Below are 22,961 nucleotides of genomic sequence, written 5' to 3'. Positions count from 1 at the left end.
TCTGATGGCGGTCGCATTTAATATTAGTATGAACGGCCACCCCAAAAAAAAATCAGATTTCAGAAAAAAAAAATCTAAATTGAGCAATAAGACCTGCAGTGTGAACGTAGTCTATGTTGCACACTGCAGAAATTGAAGGAAAAAAAGAAGAAAGCCAATGTTAAAAGATATTGAGAACATGCCTGTTTACTGTTTGCCAAAAGCCATGTAGGCGATGCGCCAAACCCCTGGAAGGATGTTCTCTGGTCAGATGGGACCAAAATGTCTCTTTCATTCTTACCTGCAAGACAGCATGTCTGGTGAAAAGCTAACTGTAGATCAGCCTGACAATATCATCCCCACGATGAACGACCATGGTGGAAACTGCTTTTCTTTAGCAGAGACAGCGAAGCTGGTCAGAGTTTATGGGAAGGTGAATCCAGAAACATACAGGGCAACACATTATAAAGAAAGCATGTGTAAAGCTGCATTAGACTGGTGACCATGCCGAGGTCCACCTTCGAACAGGCCCTAATTACTAAACAAAGACTTTCGGCTATAATTGCAGCAAAAATGTATTCCACAAAGTTTTGATTTATTAGCTCTTGTAAAAGAATGTTATTTATTGACTTCACAATAATATGCTTTGTTCATTTCTCAATGTATTTCATAACATCCCAGTGTGACACATTAGAATTTCTATATAATGTAAAAAAAAAACAAAAAAAAAAAAAAACAATATTTCCCCTGCTGGTCTTCAATCTGTTTGGAGTGTGAGGGGCATCTGCATTTATTTTCTTCCTCGATGCTTTGAATCTTTTCACCGACTTCGTCCGCCGGCTGTGGTGGGGGATTGGTCTAGCCTAAACAGAAAAGGAAACACTTTACCGCTGGAGAAGTAAAATGGGTGGGGGTCAAATTGAGTTAGGGACTGTTGCTGAGGGAAAGGGCATATCCTGTTACCCCTCTCCTTACACCAGCAGTTTGCTGGAGATAAACTGGGGGAAGGGAAAATACCTTGAAAGGAGTTGGGTGTGACTGAAGTTGCATGAAATTAGTAAGCATGTCTGTTTCTTTTATCTTGCATGCATCAAACAAACTGTGATTTTATTTCTCCTGTTTCTCCTGTTCCGTTTTGTGCTTATTGTGTCACCCAGGATCCTTAGTGCGTAGTCTCTTCCCCTCTCCTTTGTTGTGCACAGGTAACCCTAACGACCAGGACGAGAGCCGCAGCGGCATCCTCCGTCCGTACCCCGTGCGTGATAATGCTCTGCCCTGTGGTCTAAACAATGCAGCCACCTCCACTGCAGAGAGCGGGCAGCAGACGCTTGCAGAACCCCAGGTCTCTCCAGAGGACCCTCTGGGACCACTGCCCGAAAACTGGGAGATGGCCTACACCGAGAACGGGGAACTGTACTTCATAGAGTATGTATCCCCAGCCTGTATGGTTTTAAAAGTTGTGACTAATGAACGCAGCCTTGCCAGTGCCTGAGTAAGTCTTTCTCTCTTTAGCCTCTGCTGTATGTGTTTGTGCATCTGTGTCTTATTTCCACTGTCGCTCCTTTTGTTGGCTTTTATTGGCCTGTCTCCTACGATGATTTGGTTTGTCAGCCTGCCCAGCCCTCTGGGTGCAACCGCTTTCCTGTTAATCCCTGCATGTCCCGACTTAAAAAGGAGATCACATCCTGATTACCTGACTACCTCCACCTCTCTGTCCTCTGCAGCACGGCAAAGACTCTCCACCAGGACATGGCTGTGTGTTTTCAGAGCTTGTATGTTAATTTCTGCTATCACTGAATTACAATTTGTTTTCACCTAGCAGTAGAGACAAAAGTCAGGTTGTTTATGGTTACCTTGCCTTTGTCCTCTGGGTTCTTCTGTGGTTGCAGCGGACGGCGTCTGTCCCCTGCAAACTTGCTGACATATTTTCTTTTTTTTTTTTTTTGTCTAATTCTTATTGATGCGTTCAGGTGCCCCTGCTGTGCTTTGATATGACAGACTGACTGCTTGCTGCTGAATTATTGTGTTGTGTTGTTTATTTCCTCTCAGCCACAACACAAAGACCACATCCTGGCTGGATCCCCGGTGTAGAGACAAAGCCCCCCGCCCTCTGGAAGAGTGTGATGATGATGGTAAGCCTCCAGACATCATTTAGAGCGTTACGGTGTCTGTGCACAGTTCTGTGTAGTGGTTTAGAAACAGTATGGGCCCTCAGACATGGGTCTCCTTTTGAGTTGTGAGTGATGGCTTTGTTGATTTCTAATTGTGTTTTCAGAGCTTTGATTTGGTTTCTTTTGCAACATTTCATGTGTTGGGAATATGTCAGATTTCCTATGAGGCTACTGTCATTAAAACTGTCATATTGCTTCATTATGATAAAGAATGGCTTTATAAAATCCAAAAGACACTTCATTTATGTGCAATGTTATGAAATTGCACCATCAAGTGGTGAAACTTCATTCGGTTGCCAAAAGCTGCTGTAATATTCTAGGTTCACCCGTTTCTACGGGTCTTCTGTTCCCCTGTTTTGCCTTTCTCTGGATTGACACTTCACTCCTTATTTGTTCTTGATTCCTCCATCCCTAACCAACTTTTTTTTCTGTCATCCATCCTTTTTCTATTCTTCATTTTGTCATCTTTATTTAATCCTGCTTTCAATATTGGAGAAGAAGGGATACATACAGAAGACCTGGAAAGTGATCTAGGTATGGTTTTACGATTTTGTGTTTAAAACTGTAACGTATTGCAGAGCTCCATAACTTAGCCTACAAAACAATTCTTTTTGTTTCACTCAGGTAGATGAAAAGCAAAAAGTAATCTTTAAAAGCTTTAAGTTTTGGCATTTGTTGTTATATTCTGGCATTTACTTAGAAAGTAAATAATGGAACGTTATTTTGACATAGAAACTTGGCACATAAACTGTGAAAATTTGTGTTTGGTTGATGATTTCCTTGTTTCCTTGGTAAAAAATAAAATTATCCCCTTAAAGTTAGCCACAATTGTGAGGAAAATGCATTTGTAGGTTGAGCAGCAGTGGTTGCACATATGAAATATTGCCGATTCCATATGCCTATTCTGCTATTGACTGTGGTTTTGTGTTATTTGATTGGAATCTTGATGTTATAAGAAACAAGACATATTGACCATTTAACAATCTATTCATATAACTAACATGGGCCTCAGGAGAAGAACTGTACACAACCACAACAACAGCCTTGCACCGCCTTCTCATGCTGGTTTGTTCACACACTGCTGTGGGACGGCATCCCTGTTCCTAAACCAGCATTTGTCACAAGTCGCCCAGTGTGGTTGTGTTGGTTGCTCTGGCACAAACAGCCCTCTTTATCTGATCCTGCAGGAGCTCAGCAGGTTTGAGGTCAGGACTGCTGGCAAACCAGTCCCTCCTCTCCACTTGCAAATTTTGAAGGTGGCTTCTGATAAACTTTGTGGTGACAGCCATTGACTCCTTAAAAGATAAAGTTGAATCCCTCAAAGTGAAGACAATGGATTGCCACTGGTTGGAGAATCTCATCTCGACATCTCTCTGCGTTGAGTTTGCCAGTGATAAGTCTCGTGTTGACTGAGGAAGATGCCACCCCACACCATGACACCGCCTCCACCGAAAGCTGTTTGGCAGTGGCAGAGAAAGTTTGGCAAGTTTTTTTAAGGGCACAGCTGACATAGTCAAACTAGCTATTTGACTCACAAATGAATATTCCTCACAATTGTGGCAAAATATGAATGAGTTGACCTGGAATTAAATGTACATATTTACCAATAAGTCTTGTTACAACCAGGAAAAAGTCAACCGATTTCCGTATTTCTTATGCTGTTTGTCTTTTTTTCATTACCTGCTATGATTACAGATACAATAAATATGTGAGTATGCTGTAGGAAACAGTAGTACACAAATGGGCGAGACAATGGGCTCTAATGAACGCTAAAAGTTAGCTAAAATCAGTGAGTTAACCTTTCAGGAAATTGCATGGTCGGGATCAGACGTTTACATAAACTTTCTCAGCTACTTTTGATGACTGGTTTGAACAAGCCATTCTTTTAGTAAACAAACACTAAACTGCTGTGATTAAAAAGAAAATAAGAATAAGAAGGGCAAGTAAAATTTTATTTTGGCTTTAATCAAAACCACAGAGCCTCAGAAATATACATACTGAGTCATCCATTTACATTAATCTCCACTAATATCAAGTTTTATGTCCTTTGGCAAGTTGCACCTCAATCACATGCTTTTGGAAGTTATTGACTATCTTCTGGCACAAAAGTCTGCCTGAATATTTGACTCTGCATTTAAGCATAGCTAAAAAATGTCACATCAAGAATTACAAATGTTCATAATAAAAATAAATTACATCTTCTATCATTTCTTGGGTTGTAATCTTTAAATGATCTGCTCTATATCTATCCAGTGGTAAGAGTGCCACAATTCAATATATGAAGGGCCGTTAAAGAGATATTTACGTATGATGTAATATAAATGAAACTGGTAATAAATTCAATAAGTAAGTGTGTTATTGTTTAAATGGTTTAATATAGATTTCATTATGATTAAATAAGTTTAACATTCAATAGTTTTTATTTGTCAAACACGTATACAATTAGTTCAACGCATTGGGAAATGTTTTCTAATCTCTCAGCCTCACCCATCAAAGTCACAGTTGTGCAGGTAAAGCAATCAGAAGTTAGGGTCTATTTGATGAGCCGTTGTGACAATTCTTCACAAGTACTTCCACACAATTGTACTGCACTGTAGTACTAGAAATATAAACTATTTAGATAAATACTGAAACACATTTATTTAGATGAATATTAATGTAGTTTTAATTAATTTATTTGTTTTTAGTATTATTTAATCAATCACAATATAAATATTATACAAAATATTTATTTTGTTGGAGGATATAACCCTTTTTTTGATGTATTACATCAAACCCCTAAAGAGCGATACAGAACTTGTTTTCTCAGATAATTTAAAGGCAATACACCATCTTTTTGACCGTAATCCATCATTACTCCATCCATGGAAAGCACCAGCAAGAGTGGCAAAAAACTAATTCCTCAGCAGCTGCCACCACCATGCTCGAGAGTTGTTCTTTAGTTTAAAAGCTTGACTTGCACTCTTCTAAACATCCTTCTTATCTCTGAGGCGCTTAGTCTTTCTTTCCTCTGACCATTAACATTTTCTGTAAAAGGCATTTTGATTGTCCATGTGGGCAGCAGCAGTTTAATCTCAAGCTTGAAGGTGTTAATTTAGGAGCTTTTTGGAATTTACCTTATTTTATTGCCAGTCTATGTTCATGTTAAAATGGCTTCACTCTGAATGGTGACAGTTGCTCCAGCAGTTTCCAGTTGATGGCAGGCCTAGGCCTTGGTGGTTTATAGATTGTTCCTGAGTTTTTTAATTTGCATTCATCTGAGAGGAAAATTTGTTTCTCCAAGACCTTGGCAAAAAAAAAGAAAAAAGAAATGCTTACCAAAATAACTTGTCTTCAACACATGATTAAGTAAACTGTTGTTCTTTGCATTTTAGAAATGTCTCCAAAATATCTCTGTACTTTTGTAAACCGATTACAGTCATGCCTATATCTTAACATAGAACACCAGACTTCCCTTTTGCATATTGGTACATTATTTACGTGAATGTATGTTTACTATTCAGACATTGTGTGGATCAGAAAACTTGAACAATGATTTATAATTTTGTGTAGCCAGATCTTTTATTTTTAATCACTTGACTAGTCATTTATAATTAACCCACTGAAAAAGAATGATTTAAATAAACAATCAAAGAGTTTAATGAATATAACATACATGCCCATAAGCGCATGTATGATTTATTTTCAAATAAGTACTTATTTTCCAAAACCCTTGAGTCGAGTGAGCTTTTTGACTTGAGCTTTTCTCTCCTGCTACAATTATTGTTGGCTACAACATTAGTTTATTAAATGTTTGTGGTTTAAGACTTTAAACATGTATACAGTTAAGAGTGCTCCAGAACAAGTTTATATGTCCTTATTTTTGGCAACTCTAAAAGTAAACAAGTATTCATATTCACTTCTTTAAATATTACCATTAAACACAGGATATCATATTCTTAGCTTGCGTAGAGTTCTTAAAAGAGCCAGATGTAAACAGGGAGAAGGTATGAATATTTACAATATGTCGTGCTCACCATAGATTAATGTATTCTGAATTTGTTTTACATATTACTGCAAAAAGTATTTAGCTACTATTTAACCCTATAGCACCAAACCTATTATTTTTACACTTTTACGCTCTTAACGACTCCAAAACATAAATTTTGCTATATGGGCTATTTGAAACCTCTTTCTCCTAGACTCCATTAAGCCAAACATATCATTTTCAATACTCATGTTTCTAATACCTCTACTGTCAGGTGTTGTCCTGATGAACCCGAACACAACCACATAAACACAGAGCTCAGTTTTTGAGAGTTCATTGAAGGTTAGGTGGTTAGTGGAAGAAGAGAACCAGAGTCTGTAGCGGGATGGAGCTGGTGGATAATGAGTGCAGAAGCTGGAGGACTGAAGAGAGAGCTGGAGGTCTGGAGGTCTGCAGGTGCTGCGCTGCAGGGACAGGAAGCCCTTGAGCAGTTGGGAGAGTTCTTGGAACGCTGGGACAGTAATCGAGCCAGTAGCACGGCAGAGAGAGTTCTTAGGACGCAGGGGCTGCAGTTGAACCAGCAGCACAGCAAATAAAGTTCTTGGAGGCACAGACGTAGGAACCTCTGTCAGGCAGACGTAGGAAAAATCATCTGACTGGCAGACGTATGAAAATCTCTTACCGGCAGACATATGAAACTATGTCAGGCAGAGGTCAGGAAATCTCTGACTGGCAGACGAGGGAGAGTTTAAGCTCTGACAGACAGACGTGAGAAAATCTCTGGCTGACAGGCATAGGAAGGTTGACGACGATCCGGCGGGGAAGAACTGACTGAGGAGGGTTTATATAGGTGAGTGACAGCTGGCTCATTGCAACAGCAAACAGGGTGGCAACCAGACTTTTGCTCTGTTCTTTCTGAAAACATTTCGACACCTATCCAGGAGTCTTTGTCAGTTCTGGTAGCTCGAACTTGAACCCTTACCTTATTGGTTAATACTTGATATTTTTTTCATTATTAACCTAAACTCGTGTTTATATCTGTTTTTGAAACAGTGTGGTATGTTTTCTTTCTTTCTGCTTAAAAAAAATTTTTAAAATAAAAAACATTGTGACCAAATTAATGGTTGTATATTCGAGTGAACTGCACTTTTACTAAAAAAGTAATGGTGAAAATTAGCACAGAGCATTTAAAAGCTGTAAGAGTTTTTGGGATATGTTCTGTTCGTTCTATAATCCTGTAAAAAACAAACAAAAAAACAGTAATATAAAATAGTTGTAGAGTAGGTGGTGTTTTTAGGGCATATTTTGTACCAGTCCAACCTTGGCAAATTGACATGTTCTGACAATCCATGCTGGAAGCTGGAAAAAAAAAACAAGTAAGTGAAATAATGACCACAGCAATCCAACCACAGTGCTTCTCTTATCTGTGCTAATGACTTAGATAGGGGTGTTTGTGTTTAACGCTGTGTGCTCTCTGTATTGCAGAGCTGCCTCCAGGATGGGAGAGAATAGATGACCCGGTGTACGGAGTGTATTATGTGGAGTAAGTTAATCACCTCATTGACACATCACTTCCCAAAGACAAATGAGATTCATCCATTTTTAAACCCTCTTGCAAATCTGTTCACTCGTCTTTCATAAAAACTCATTGGTGAAGGTTTTCTTTCTACTTTATAGGCACAACAATGTCTAATGTCACCTTGATTACTCTTGTTTATCCTGTGTTTGTCTTTTAAAGCCATATAAACAGGAAGACCCAGTATGAGAACCCAGTGGTGGAGGCGCGGCGTCAAAAAATCCTAGAGCAGCAACAGCCGCCGCAGCCTCCAGAAGGTGAGCGGTATATCCGAGGTTCGTTTCCTGGCCATTTCTTTCTTTCTTCATGTCTGTCAGTGTCACGTCTTTCTTGTTCGTCTGGTGCTCTCCAGGGATTCGGTCAGAATTTATTTCCTCTGGGTCTCCTAATTTTCCCACATTCTCTTCAAATGTAGAGTTAAAACTTTTTAGATAAAAGTTTTCTAAATTCTGACTGTCAGTTGTGGTTTTGCCTAAATTAAGCTGGCCCAAGTCCTGGTGTTGTCTTTAAAGTTCAGGTTTTAATTTATGTGATTTTTAATCATAAATACCATTTTGTATTTGATCATTGTAGTTTCACGTCATTTAAAACAGAGGGGGGATGTTTTCTTTAACTCTGTTGTTGTAATACTGTGAAATGAAATTTTTAGTGTGTGTGCAACTAAGAGATGCATCTCAATAAATTAGAATATCGGTCACTTATGATAGATTTTTATTTCTGTTCTTTTATGATTATGGCTTGCAGAGAGAACAACAAAAATGATCAGCCTATTGAAAAATATATGCATATACAGTACTTGTTCAGGGCTCCTTTTGCATAAATTACTGCATTAATGAGGCATGTCGTGGAAGAGATATGCCTGTGGCACTGCTGAGGAGGTAAACAATCCTAGGCTACCCAAAGGCCTTTGGCTCATATGGATTGTTGAGTTTGATGTCTCTCATCTTCTTCTGGATAACACCTCATAGATTTTCTGTGGGGTCAGGTGAGTGTGTGAATATGGGACGGGCAGACCATATATGCATATCCCCCAACCTCTCAAATAGTCTTTGCTTCACAATTCTTCAAAGACTGAGCCTGATCCCTTTTACTTCTGCACCTTTGTCTACCACACTTTGTCATTCCAGTCAATTTTCTAATAAAATGCTTTGATGCAGGACTTCTTGCGGAGGGTGTCACTTACTGTCTGCTGTCAAGTCAGCAGTCTGTCCCATGACTGTGTAGTCCAAAACACAACATTTATGTATTAAAACTCTATTTATATTGGTCTTAGGGTCATGTAATTCAGATTTTCAGAAAAACAAAATTTTGGGGTTTTATTAGCTGTAAGCCATAATCTCAAAATTCATAAAATAAAATCTTGAACTATATAAATCTGTAATGAATCTATACGAGTTTCACCTTTTGAATTAATGCATTGCATAAACCTATCAGTGATATTCTAATTTATTGGATACATGCACAGTTTGCTTTAAGCTCTGTGTTTTATGTGTGTTGTCAATGTGTGATCACGTGTGTCACATGTACACAAATTCAGTACATGTGTGGTAAGTATGTGGCGATTAAAGTGGGAACGATCGTGTGTGCACAGAGTGGATAGAGGAGCATTCGTCAGCTGCAGCTCCTCTGGCAAACTATGCTCCAAACCACCTGGAGACCTACAGGGACCCACAAGTCCCACCCGCTCTACCTCCCGGCCCAGTCGGAGTTAAAAGTAAGTCTTTATAAGTCAGTAGACCTGTAGATATTTTGTTACTTCTTGATTTTACTAATATGTGTAACGGAGGCTATTTTTAAAACTACTAATTGTTTATACAAAACATATTTGTCCCTGTAAGTTCTGGTCTGTGGTAATGTCAAGCAAATGCATGCATGTCATGAGGAGAAATATATTTATTTATTCAGGGTGCTCAGGTATAAGGAACAATTAGGCAAAACTTGGTGCCTAATTATTATATTGATTTTAGATATGTTTTATTTACTATTTGTATTATGTATTATTGCAATGATTGATTAACTTAAAAAAATATAAATGCTATTTCTAGCTATTAATTAAATCTTTCTTGTTTTTTTTATAAAATAATTTAATTCATATTTATGCTTTTTTCCCTTATTGGCGATCTTAGTTGCAACATTCTTTTTGGGGTCTATTGGTTATGATAATCATTATGTCTACCTTTAGCTTATCCTCAATCCATCAAATCAACAACACCTCTGTTACACATTTCTGTTTTTTCTCTCATTGTTAGCCATTTTTTTACTTTTAATTTTAACTTTTTCAATGTCACTGTTTGCCTTTTCTTGTAATCTTTTATAAAGTGCTCTCTGCTCCCCATGTTATGTATGTAAAGTAAATAAAGCCTGATTAATTAGTGGAGCGTATGTATAATTATGTTGTCTGTACAGAGTTTAGGAGTTGTTGTTTGCTGCAATCTCTCCAGGGGGGAAACCTTTCTTCACCAGAAACCCTGCAGAGCTGAAAGGAACCTTCATCAACACCAAGCTGAAGAAAAGCCGCCGTGGATTTGGCTTCACGGTAGTCGGAGGTGACGAGCCGGATGAATTCCTGCAGATCAAAAGTCTGGTGCTGGACGGGCCTGCAGCTGTGGATGGCAAAATGGAGACAGGTGTAGTACACAGCCTTCATCCACAGGGGGCACTGTTTTCATTCAGAAACACACTGAGATGGTTTTGAACAACTTATGCTTTAAATGTCACCACTGTATGACAGTAAACTAATAAGAGATAGAACAAACCATGGAACATAAGGTTTTACAGTGTGACAGAAACATCGCTGAAGATACCATCTTCCTTCTTGCAGGTGATGTGATTGTCAGTGTGAATGACACCATTGTGCTGGGCTACACCCATGCACAGGTGGTGAAGATTTTCCAGTCCATCCCTATCGGCTCAATGGTGGACCTGTCCTTATGCCGCGGCTATCCGCTGCCGTTTGACCCCGATGACCCCAACACCAGCCTAGTGACCTCTGTGGCGATTTTGGACAAGGAGCCGATCATTGTCAATGGACAAGAGACTTTTGACGCTCCCAGCAACCAGGCCGGACCCATCAATGGCATGGGCGAGCCGCGGCCGCACAGCCCCTCTGCGGAGATAGCATCCAACGGTTCACACGGCTACTCCACCGACGTTGTCACCCTGGCCTCGGCCATCGCCACCCAACCAGAGCTGATCACCATCCACATGGAGAAAGGAGACAAGGGGTTTGGGTTCACTATTGCTGACAGCCTGACGGGAGGCGGACAGAGGGTCAAGCAGATAGTGGACTATCCTCGGTGCCGTGGTCTGAAGGAGGGAGACATTCTGATGGAGGTCAACAAGAGAAATGTCCAAAATATGAGCCACAACCAGGTGGTGGATCTGCTCAGCAAATGTCCGAGAGGCAGTGAAGTCACCATGTTGGTGCAAAGAGGTACGTACAACGTCTCAATGTTTGTGGATGATGAATGTCTGCAGGAGGTTTTGACATGAAAGGCTGCGAGATGAAGTGCACAAGTGAACATGCTTTAATCTGATGAATAGACAACAGTCCGAATAGTTGGCAAGTCAAGAGCGACGCAGTGAAACAGGGAAACGAGTGAAGCGGAGTGGGACGCAGGATGAAAATGCTCAAACTGGGTAGGATAGAACAATTAGAGGTACTACAATGGCAGGAAGAGCTGAGAGTGGGTAAACAGAGTAGTGGAAAGATGGGTAAAGAGTCAAGATGGATGAATGAGGGGGGGACTAAATAGCAGCACATTAGGTCAGAGGCTCATGGATCATTGCTAAATGTTTGTCATCTAAAACTGCCCCTCTGATAAGTTGGATATTTTTCCCCGTGTTTTATACCTAATCACTGTCTGAAATGAAGCAGAGTGGCTCAACCTCTGTCTTCATTGTGGCTAGATTCAGATTAATGTTATTGGTAAACATGTTATGTTCACCAATGTCATTGTATAACGGTGCCTCACAAAAGTATTCACACCACTTGACCTTTTCATTTTGTCATGCTTACAACCACAAGCTGCTAGGTATTGTGTTGAGTTTTTATGTGACAGACCAACACAGAGTAGCACATACTGGAATTTTGATGTTAAATGAAAGATGTATGTTTTCACTTTTTTTATATAAATATCTGAAAAGCATAGTCTGCTTTTGTGTTTAGGAAATTTAAATTGGGTAGTATTAAATAAAACCTAGTACAAGCATTTAAAAGTCACATTGATAGTAAATAGAGTCAACCTAGCATTGTCTAAATACAGTTGTTCTGTGAAGACACTTAGATATTTCTTAGAGAATATTAGTGTAAAAACAGCACCACAAAGATCAAAGAATAAAACAGGCATGTTGGGGATTAAGCTGTGGAGTAGTTTGGAGTAGTGCATTTTAAAACGATATCCTAAGCTTAGAACATTTCACTGTTCAATCTATCGTCCAAAAACCAAGAGCACATGGAACATGCAGCATCATGCTGTGGGTATGCTTTTCTTAAGTAGATATCCTGGTCAGAGCGGATTGGAAGATGTATTATGCTAAATACAGGACAACCCTAGAAAGTAAAATTTTGCAACCATCTTCCAAAAGGCTTGAGAATATGACAGATTTTCAACTTAAAAGACAAACCCGAAAAATAAAATCTACAATAAAATTATTTCAATCAAAGCAGATTCATGCGTTAGAATGACCAAGACAACGTCCAGACCTAAAACCAATTTGAAATGTGGGGCAGGACTTGGCAAACTATGTTCACAGATGCTCTTCATCCAATCTAACTGAGTTTCAACTATTTTGCAACAAAGAATGAAGCAGAATTGCCAGGCTCCAGATTTGCTAAGCTGGTAGAGACATACCCCAAAAGTAGTTCTGCAAAAGTATTGAGGCAGGAGGATAAATACAGAATGCACTTTCCCCTTTTCAGACATTTAATTGTAAAAAAAAAAAAAAAAAAGATAAATAAATAAATAAAAAATTGTCCTTAACTTAACATTTACACACAACATTTTGTTCATGAATTACATAAAATCACAATAAAATACATTACAGTCGGTGCTTATACGGAAAAGTTATCTCTTGAAAAGTTCAAGAGATAAGATTGCTTTTGCAACGTACCTAAAAGTTAGCATGTTCCTTTACGGGAAAGGCCTTTATTTTTCAGGCTTCTAACAAACATGTCCGGGGTTCCTACAAACTGCACTTCTAGCCTTACAAGTCAGTATAGATGTTTGTTTTTGTTATCTCCGAAATGCCAAAGATAAGATTATCCGCCAAAGTTTAAAGCATAAAAAAAAAAACAGACACGAGTATTCAAGGTTACTCTATTGTGTCCAGACACTTTTATGTTAAATTTCTAACCACGTGACGGGTGCATTGACAGCAGCTTGGGATATGCACCCCATATCAAATATGTCATCTAATGAGTTGACCTTGTGCACTGCTGCTGGAACAACTGCTGTATTGTGTTAAATGTCAGCATCATTATGGACCTCTGTGTGTGGGTGTGTGTGAAGGCGGGAGAAGATGAATAGTAGAGATACAAGCTCTGAGGGCAAAGCACAGAGAGGGAATAAATGAGAGGATAAATGGGTAGGAGGCTGCAGAAGTCACAGGAGCTAGCAGGGTGACTGACAGGTTCGTAGATCATATCCACTAGCTTTAACACCAACCTGTAATAACTGTTGGTTCAGGTGAGTGACCAGGTGATGAGGGACACACAGTACCCTTTTTGAGGTAACCTGGGGGGGGTTAGTAACTAGATAAATTAGGCTGCTATTTCAAGTTTTGGTTTGGATACTTACAATCTCCAATTTAAGTAACCTTATCAAGGTGTTTCATGCTAGGTGTTCAGTATAATTTCAGGTTCAAATGTTTAATTTTCTACCTCTACACATGTAGCTTGTCTAAATGTTATAGGTTTAACTGCACAATAAATTCATCTAGCCAATTCCAATGATTCTGAGCTGTATAATAAAGCTAGTAATAATGACGGAAAAACTGCAGAACCATAAAGAGCAAACCAGGCTGTCAAAGCAGGCGATCAAAAGTGGATAAGGTGCTTTAATTACCATCAGAAAATTTAGTTGGTGTCCAAAATAATAAATGGCTGAATATGAAAGATGTGGTGATGAAAATCACCACATATCAGCTTAACTACTTTGAATAATGCCTTTGTTACACTGTTGTATCCATGTTTTTGTGTTTCAGTGGTGTACAAAGACACCCAGCTTTAAGTAACCTACACTCTGGCATCATCTTTCTACCTGATATTTTAGAATAGGCATTTTTTCTAAAGCTAAGAGAGGGCCATGTATACTGGGCCATTAGAAATGCCATGTATACTGCACATATGCCACACTGCCACAAAATTCTCTAAAAAGATTACTCAAATTTTGTGGTAATGATGCAGTGATAAAATCATGTAATCTCTTGTTTTTCAATTCAGATGCTCTGTAGGCACTAAAGAAGATTCACTCACCTTAGCAATCTGAATACCTAAAGTTGCTGTTACAATAGGGCAGTCAGACCTATTTCCTCATTAATTCAGTTCACGGTAATTTGAGAACGTCAGGGCCCATGTTCACTCGTGTGCCTTTACATAGACAGGAAGTTAAGTGACAGCCCATTCTTAAACCATTGGCTCAGCCTATGTAGCTGTAACGAATTCAACTCTCCTGGAATGGTTTTCCACAAGTTTTCGTGGTGGATTCGAGTGGATTCGTGGAAATAGGTGACCATTCGTTCAGAAGTCCATTTGTGAGGTCAGACACTGATGTCGGACAAGAAGGCCAGGCTCTCAGTCTCCGCTGCAATTCATCCCAACAGTTGTTCAATCTGAACAATGATTTGTGCACTAGTGTACATCCATGTTCAAACTGTTTCCACAAAGTTGGGAAGATTAAATTGCCCAAAATATCTTGGTAATATGTAGCATTAGGCGTTCCTTTCATTAGAACGAAGGGGCCAAGAACAACTCCTGAAAAACAACCCCACCTCTGTGCAAGTAAGCACCTTTCCCCCCGCTTACCCCAGACTGTGATTTTATACAGCCTAACATTTGTTTTGTGCTGTTCCATATTGCACCTACTTTTATAATACCACTAATGTGTGACTATTGAATTTTTGTAGCTAGGGACATTTATGACTGAATTTATAACAGAGGTGGCATCCAACTGTACCACACTGGTTTTCAATGAGCTCCTCAGAGTTAAACCATCCTTTTGCTAATATTTATAGAGGCAATTTTGTACACCTGTCCCCATGGAACACCTTAATTAAATTATGTAAATGTGTGAGGGAATAACTTTTGTAATATGCTATATATGATGAATTTTCAGACAATCTTTTTTTTTTTTTTTGAAAAAGACGGGAAAAAAGCATCCATTGACAAACCTAGCAAATTTTTTCTGTTTCATTGGGAATTTTTGGTGACTTCTGTGAGAACAATCAAAGTGTTTCAGTCTGGCTTTCCAACGTCTGGGTATTCACAACCCAGTGCTCATTCAGCAGTACCGAGCCCAGGATGTTCACCAGGTTGCTTCCAGACTGCATGTTAATTGTACAAGTTGATGTATTTTTAGTAAAACTAAAAACTTAAATCAGGCTGCAAAAAAACAGACCCAAAAGAGTGATAAAATGAAGTAAAATAAAATATAACAACTGCATCAGTGTCTTTTGGTCCAGTTTTGCTCACGCCACATCTAAAAGAATAAGAATCAAAAGTTAATTTGTAGTTCTTATTTAGGCTTAATTTTACTCTCTTTTGTCTCCTATGACAGTCATACCACACATGCAAATATTCAAATTTAGTGATAATTACTTTTAGGGCCTTTTTGAACAGCCAGCGGCTACTTTCCATGCTGGGGAGATGTTTTGACCCCAGCATTTTAAACCTTTCTTCTGAATATACACACACTGGAACGAGGGCACATTATAAGTGACTCACATTATCTATAGATGTGACATACTTTGGTTTTACCAAATGTACTTTCTTTTTTCATGTTTATAGCCATATAAAATGTGTTTTTAGATACACCAACATGCATGATGAGATAAAGGTGCTGTCACAGTTTTTTTTAAGGCTTATAGTAAAAATAAATAAACCAGAGTCAAAGATTTATACTATAAACGACACATTTGTTAGTTGTGTTTTAGGAATGCGGCAATGAGTTTAACCTTGCTTCTGCTGTAGTGTGTCCGTGAACTCCAGCTAAAAAGAGCGTTATAAGAGGAGTGCATGGGAAAAAAGAGAGGCAGGGATCATGTTTTGAGAGAGTGGAGGTGGAGGATTAGAGAAGAGAGAGGGGGAGATTTGCTGAGCAGAGCTGGAAGTTCACCGAAGGGAGCGTGTATGAGAGGATTGGTTTTTGAGATGTACAGGAGACAGATAACCGAAGGAGGAGGAGGAGGAATAAGGCAGGTTTCATCAAGAGGAGAAAAAGCCCTAATCTGTTTATCAGCAATACATCAATCTCTGCTCAGAGTGAGCAGACTCAGCTTTTAAGAGAAGTACAAGTTTTATGTTTTTTTTTTTTTTTTTAGGTGACAGCTATCTATAAAAAAATATGAGGTGCAGATCCTGAACCTCACCTAATTTAAAGAATTCTTGTCAAAGGTTCAAGCGTTCTGTTTTGACAGATCGGTAAAGGAGATTAGTAAACATTTTAGTTTGTCCTTGTCACTTTGACAGCACCGCTCCAAACCCAACTTCCGAACATTACAGAAATGCAGCATAGACTCAGAAAATTATTCAGCAAAAAGCCGTTATAGAGCATCTTGCTGTAGTCATAAAGAAACAGTGATGCCTGAATGTTTGGGAAGCATTTCTGGGTAACTATGATTTAAAAAAAAAACAACCAGTGTGCTAAAAACTTAAATACTAAGAACTCAACCATATAACTGTAAAAATAGAAATAATGTGCTAGTCAATTTTATGTAGTACAGAACAGTTTCAGCTGGCTGGGTTCCTGCAAGAGAATTGATTCTTGTCATGGATACTGATCCGGGTCATTTAACAGGCATTTATCAATGCTAAATCTCAGTCTGATAATAAAATAAAATTGATAGAATCTAAATTTCTGCTTCATAATCAATAGCTTCAAAGTGTAGTAAAATAATAAACATGGTCTACATTATCATTGTGATTGTGGCCCATTTACTTAAATCAACAGTGACATCCATAACTGTGTATGTCATTTTAAACCACAAAAGCACATTTGCAAGAACACCAAACATGTGCAATAGCTTGTTCAACAAAGTCTTGTGCATGAGAATAAATTAAACCAGAGGTTTAGATTGACACTTTTAGTGTCGTAGTGTTGTGGAATTCAATGCAATTATTTATTGGATAAACTGTTAAAATCTGTATTTGCTATTTAATCTGTATTTAAAAACAATAGTTAGTTCCTTATCATTTTCACCCAAGTTATTAAGAGCCACTGTGGAAGGTCCAGAAAGCTTCTTGGGTCTCCAGAGACCTGAGTGGGTCAACGTACTGCCCATATCAAGACTTCTTTTTTGTTTTGTTTATTAAAATCTATAGATTATCTCTGACATGCTTCACATAGTAACAGTTGTAAACACTAGGCAGTATGTTTTCATGTGCACTATTTCTGGATTCCCCATAAAGTTTTGTTCTTAACTGTCTTATTCAAACTATTAACTTTTTTTTAAGATATCTCTGACAAACATCATCTTCACAAATTAGTTACATTTATTTTGTCTAATCTGTGTAAACTGTGCCTTCAACAAACCACTAATCTACTTAATATTAATTTATTTTGTTTTTCAGTGTCTTTTTAGAAATGATTTAACTACAGAAAATGTTAAAAGCAGATATGCTCCAAGGGGGAAAATATTATGAAAACTATGAGTAATTTCTTTTTAGTAATGGAAGCATTTATCACTTAGAAAAAAAATAAAGATCACATCAAGTGCTTTCACCCACAGAGATGCATCCCTGTAAAGGAGGGCAGCCCTGCTATAACTCCTCCATCTTGTCTTTCTGTCGTTGTTGCTATGACAATCTTGCAGAGTGCTTCTGTCCCCAGAGAAAATGAGAAAAAGAGGAGAGAAAATGAAAAGACAGAAGGAAGGGGAATGAAATGAAGAGGAAGAGAATGTGGAGGAATGAAGTGTTACGACAACTTAACAAGACCGAATAATTTAGAGCAGATCAAGAGGAAGCAAGCATCAGTATTACTCACTTTCTTTAACAAAACACATAGAAAACCTGGATGAAGGTCGGCTCAATCAAACCGTGTGGGCTCAGCATAGAGTCACCAAGGACACAGCCCCGGCAGCTTAGAGAAGTAGAGGTCCATTCACACTGCTGCAGATTCACTTTGAAAAGCTTGAGTTTTTTTATTCTGGGATGAAAGAATGATAAACCTGCATATGTATTTTGTGTCCACAGAACAATATCAATATGTGGGTTTGCCAGAACATTTACCACTGTTGCTGCATTTAAGCGGAAAATAGGACGTTTGCGCGTGAGACTGAGATGCTCTCTCATCCCATCGTGTCTCGCCCTGTCCTGACATGAATTGATGGAAACAAAACGTTCCTGGGTAAACCACAAAATTAATATGCCAAACTCAGTCCTACAACAATAATAATTATGTAACATAAATGTATTATTAATCATTAGTAATTTAGGCATACCTCTGGACTATTTACTGATATATGTACATAGTGTGAAATAATGAGCCTCCTTTGTTTCAGACATAGTCAACATGAATGCAGATATGTTGATTGTTTTCTCCACTTCTTTACAAAAATACATCCACACAGCATTGTTTGCTTAACAGTCTGAATATTAATGAACAATACAACCTCAGTTAGAGCTGACTTCACTTCATGTCAAAGATTCACACATTTGTCTTATCTTCACTATTATTGAGATGTCTAGTTCAGTAGTTCATAGGCTACAAACATAATTTTTCTGCATAACTCATTCTTGTAGCACTAAAATGAGCTGCACAATGGATTAAACCACAGTTATTGGAGACTCTTGATTTTAGGGATATGTTGGCCGGAGGAATTTTCTCCTTTCTCTTCTTTGTATATTCCACAATGTTTAACTAAAGTATTCAAATGACATGTTTTGTTTGTGTGAGGTGTTCTGTTTTATTCTATTTAATTTTTAGGTATTTGTTTGTTGCTTTTCTAAAGTCTTCCCATTGAAGGTATTGTGCCATTCTTTTAACTCCCTTTGTAACCTGTAAAAAACCAATATCTTTTTTTAATCATTAGAAAAATTCCAGATTTATGTGAGTAAAAAAAAATTCCATGGATAGCCTAAAAAATCAATATAAAAGTGGTATAGCTAAAGTATTTTACTTCAACTTTTTATAGTTTTTAAAGTTTATCAGTTTCCGTCCGTCTTCTTCCGCTTATCCGGGGTCGGGTCGCGAGGATAGCAGCTTCAGTAGGGAGGCCTTATCAGTTTCCAGAGACTTTTAATAAGTGAGCCATAATATTCCATCCTTCCTATTTTCTTCTCGGATAAAAAGATGAAGTATGGATGGATAAAACTATTATATGACAGTCATTTAATCGTTTTTCAAAAATTAAAAGGACAAGAAAATACGTTTTATTCTTGTGAGGCAGCTGTGTAGTTTTTGTAAGTCAAGTAAAAAATATCTACTCATCTAAAATTCTCCATATTTACTGGCAGAGTCATAATGAAAAATCGTGAATCACCTGGAAATGCAATGAAAACAGGAGATAAAAAATTCCAAACATCATAGTTGGAGAAAGGATGCAAATAGTGAGATCAGAGGGTCACCAAGTCTCCATGATATCTATGTATGTTTAGCCTTTTTGCATATGATTAACAATGATTGTGGCGGGTGCTGTAACTAGGCAACAAAGATGACAGCTTAACCTGAGTTTGACCCTGATTCGGACAGTTTGATTGACTTTAAATTCAGCCTCTAAGGCAGGAGCCTTCTCCGCCTTCTTCACCTCTACTGGATTTATATCTATGATTCTTAGTGTCTCTTCTGCAATGTTCAATTTTACAAACCCAGCCAGTCAAAATATGGAACATCATCTCAAGTCTGGGGGAAACCGATGGGGAATAAAACTGAAGTGGAGTCTTAAACAAAAAAGGACTCAAGGTTATTCCACTTCAATTTTCTCCTTGATCGATAATGGTAGCACTGGTTGCTGGTGCTGTGTTAGGTTATGTAGCATCATCACAGTAACATGCTTCAGCAATTCTGTTGTTTAAAATAGCTATCTAGAAAAACAAAACAAACAAATAGGCCTGGAAAGACATGCGGATCACATACCAGCAGTAAATGTTCCTGTATGCACTAAAGTATGCATTGCCCTGGTTATCAGTATAAAGGTTTTGAAACCTTAGTTACAAAACTGAAACTTCTTTCACACTGTTCCTACTGTTTAAATTACTTTTAAATCGAAGCCAGAGAAACAGCCAGAACGACTGGAGTTTCTCCATGTGTATGGAAAATGGAATAACACAGGGCTGCCCCTCTACACCGCTAGTCAGCTTGAAGTTCCACTATATGGTGCCTCTGCTCCACCACTGAGCCACGCTGTGCCCCCTACCTTTGCTTTAATAAAACCAAGTCTATTAAGCCAACCCTTGATTTCTACTGATCAGTTCTAACTCTTTAAAATGCTTTTCAACCTTAATGTGATTAAACGGCTACAACAGAGTGAAATATTGTATGATTATTGCACCATGCATAATCATTAATATTTGTGCAAGTTGCATAAAACAAACTTGCTGATATCACAAGTGGATAGCATGCATCCATTTATGACAGCTTTCTCAGAGTTGAGTGAAGCAACATCATGCAGTTCCTAGATTTCTTTCACTGAGCCTCAGCTGCTCATAACTGATTTAGTCAGCTCATATATACACCAGCAACACAAAACTGCTGTAGGTCAAGCAGATATGAAGATGTAATCACACATTAAGATGCTTTCACAGACTATCATGTAAATCAACTTTTCTGCCTGGCCCAAGTAACTGTAACATTTACTCTTCATACTTTATTCTCCTTTTAGTCGACTAATTTTTCTTTTTGCTGTTAACATGCTTATTTTCAGTGGTTGCTTAAAGGTTATAACTTTCCCTTTTTTTTAAATGTGTTCTGACTTGTAGTTTAAAATAGTTGTTTTCATGTCCAAATTTGAGGCGTTTGTAAAAGCCATTAACGAAAGAAGGAAAACTCAAGTGAAGTGAGAATGCAGCTGAGAGATGTTACTATTTGAGGTCAGGAGTACCTCATTTAAGCATGAATGCAAAAACACATTGTCCAAACAAGACAAAAGTACTGATAATCTCTACCTCCAATTTGAGTCATGAAAAGAAGAATTATAAGGCAATTCAACATGTGAAGAGGAGGAAGTCAGTAGAAATGTGAAATGAGCCCAGATTGCTTGACATTGACGACAGTGGTGTGTAGCTTTCAAACCATTACTTAGATTACGTTGTCTGTCATTTGATTCATATGCTATAAATCTCTCGACAATTAGTTTTCACTCAGTGTCGTGGTGTCTGGTCATACAAAGTTGCTTCAAGCTAAAGCTATAAGTGCGGGGATTGGAAGGAATACCCCGTATCTGCAGTAAGATATGCGGTCCTTGATTTGGCTTACTCAGCTCCTACACAGAGAAAAGCCAGTGCTGCTACAGCTAATTATTGTTAATAAACATGCTAGAAAAACATTTGTTGAAAGTTAGTGTGATCTGTGGACATCGGAGAATGTTTTGTGTTGACATAGAATGCGTAAAAAGCAAAAGAAACTGCTTCAAGACAAAGCCTTTTCTCACCTTATTAACTTTATGTTAACAAACAATACCCTTAGTCACCTCAACGGTCTGGCTGTTAACTCGCATCCCTTAAATCCATGCTTCCTGTTGTTTGATAACCCCTGCCCTCTTCATGTTTTGTTCTGTCCCCATTTAGCTGCCACACGTCCTTTCAGGTGTTTAAATCTATACAGAGTTAGTCGATATATTATGGTGCCTAAAGGACACAAATTGACTTACCTTCTGTATCACAAAGTGGATTTTAAAATGAGTTGCCTACTTAAACAACCAGATGGCTATTAGACTGTCAGGATTTTAAGTGTTCTTCCAGTAAAATATGATATTTGCACGTTTGTGGTGTTTTTTACTTTGACCTTCCAAATTGTCGAGTTTAGAGCTTGAGGGTCAGATAAACAGTCGTTGTAATAGGAAATAATTATCATTGACATGACATCTGACCCAGTGATGGATGTCCTTCCTGTGTCACCCACACCCACAACCACATCTGCAATCACTCAGGGTTGTAAAAAAAAAAAAACAGTTTAAGCCTGTGCTCTGCAGACGAGATGATCCATTTGGTCCACTAAGAGGCGCCCCATAATCTGAGAGATGGAGAGAACGTGCAACAGAAAAAAATGTCAATAAATTATGAATCAAGTGGAGAGGGGCTTTGCAGCAACAGAGAGTTTTAACATTTAATGATTTTTTTGCCAATGCAGCAGAAGGAGCCTGGGATGGATGTTTGCATGATGTGTGGTAATGTCAATGGAAGATTCCATCTACACTCTCTCTCCATGTTGGGAGAAAGAAAACCTGCTACTGCTTCTTTATAGCAGACACGAAGGCAAAGCAGGATGAAAGATATGAAAGGTCTGCGGTTAATATTAAAAATATCTATTTATACCTCCTGCTCAACAAAACAGAACTACTGGATCACCTTGGAAACGGCAAACCCTCGTCCCAATCCTGTCTCATGTCGTTCATGCATTCATTTGTCTATTTTTGTCTCCTTGTTCTGTGCTGGGGAAAAAAAAAAAAAGCTTGAGGTAGAGTTGTCTTAGAAAAAGATGAAGCGGGCCTGTGTGGGTTAAACAACCCTGTTGGGTCTCGGTAGATTTCATATTCGAGAAGTAAAAGAAGCTGTACTGTAAATAACGAGACATGTTTGGAAGGGTTAAATTGCATGTGTGTTATTCCCTTCACTGATATGCTGTGTGTCATCTGCCCCGACATCTGGCTGCGAACATTAATATTTTATCGGCACAAATGAGATTGATCTTCTTGGTTACTCTTTACAGTATGTTGTAGGAGTAAGATGGGGAGAGAGATAAAGGCACAGCGAGGCATGGTGCACAGTGGAAGAAAAAGGGAGGGAGTAGTAGGGAAAAGGGGGGCAGAAGGAGAAGATTGGCTTCTCAATGTAAGCCCTGAGCAAAGCGCTGGAGTTGGGAGAAGAGGGAGCAGCTCCTGAGTCACTCAGAAG

At 38.5% G+C, this 22,961-nt stretch overlaps 1 protein-coding gene across 13 annotated transcripts in view; it reads left to right on the top strand.

Annotated features, from left to right (window-relative positions):
- Window positions 1–22,961, top strand: part of LOC105926066 (membrane-associated guanylate kinase, WW and PDZ domain-containing protein 1) — a 144,806-nt gene that overhangs the window by 90,088 nt on the left and 31,757 nt on the right. For 2 of the 13 annotated variants that reach the window (XM_036138809.1, XM_036138858.1), the window contains exons 5-13: window positions 1,137–1,404; window positions 1,704–1,751; window positions 2,029–2,111; window positions 2,646–2,684; window positions 7,603–7,660; window positions 7,856–7,968; window positions 9,285–9,407; window positions 10,135–10,320; window positions 10,515–11,126. In XM_036138809.1, coding sequence (XP_035994702.1) covers window positions 1,137–1,404; window positions 1,704–1,751; window positions 2,029–2,111; window positions 2,646–2,684; window positions 7,603–7,660; window positions 7,856–7,968; window positions 9,285–9,407; window positions 10,135–10,320; window positions 10,515–11,126 — 1,530 coding nt within the window. The remainder of the gene's footprint in view (window positions 1–1,136; window positions 1,405–1,703; window positions 1,752–2,028; window positions 2,112–2,645; window positions 2,685–7,602; window positions 7,661–7,855; window positions 7,969–9,284; window positions 9,408–10,134; window positions 10,321–10,514; window positions 11,127–22,961) is intronic. The other 11 variants (XM_036138846.1, XM_036138867.1, XM_036138854.1 and 8 more) reach the window with 10 other exon arrangements.

This window comes from Fundulus heteroclitus, chromosome 1 (genome assembly GCF_011125445.2).
Source record: "Fundulus heteroclitus isolate FHET01 chromosome 1, MU-UCD_Fhet_4.1, whole genome shotgun sequence".
Taxonomy (NCBI): domain Eukaryota; kingdom Metazoa; phylum Chordata; class Actinopteri; order Cyprinodontiformes; family Fundulidae; genus Fundulus; species Fundulus heteroclitus.
Note: the sequence above shows the minus strand (reverse complement) of the source record. Positions and strands in the feature narration are given on the sequence as shown.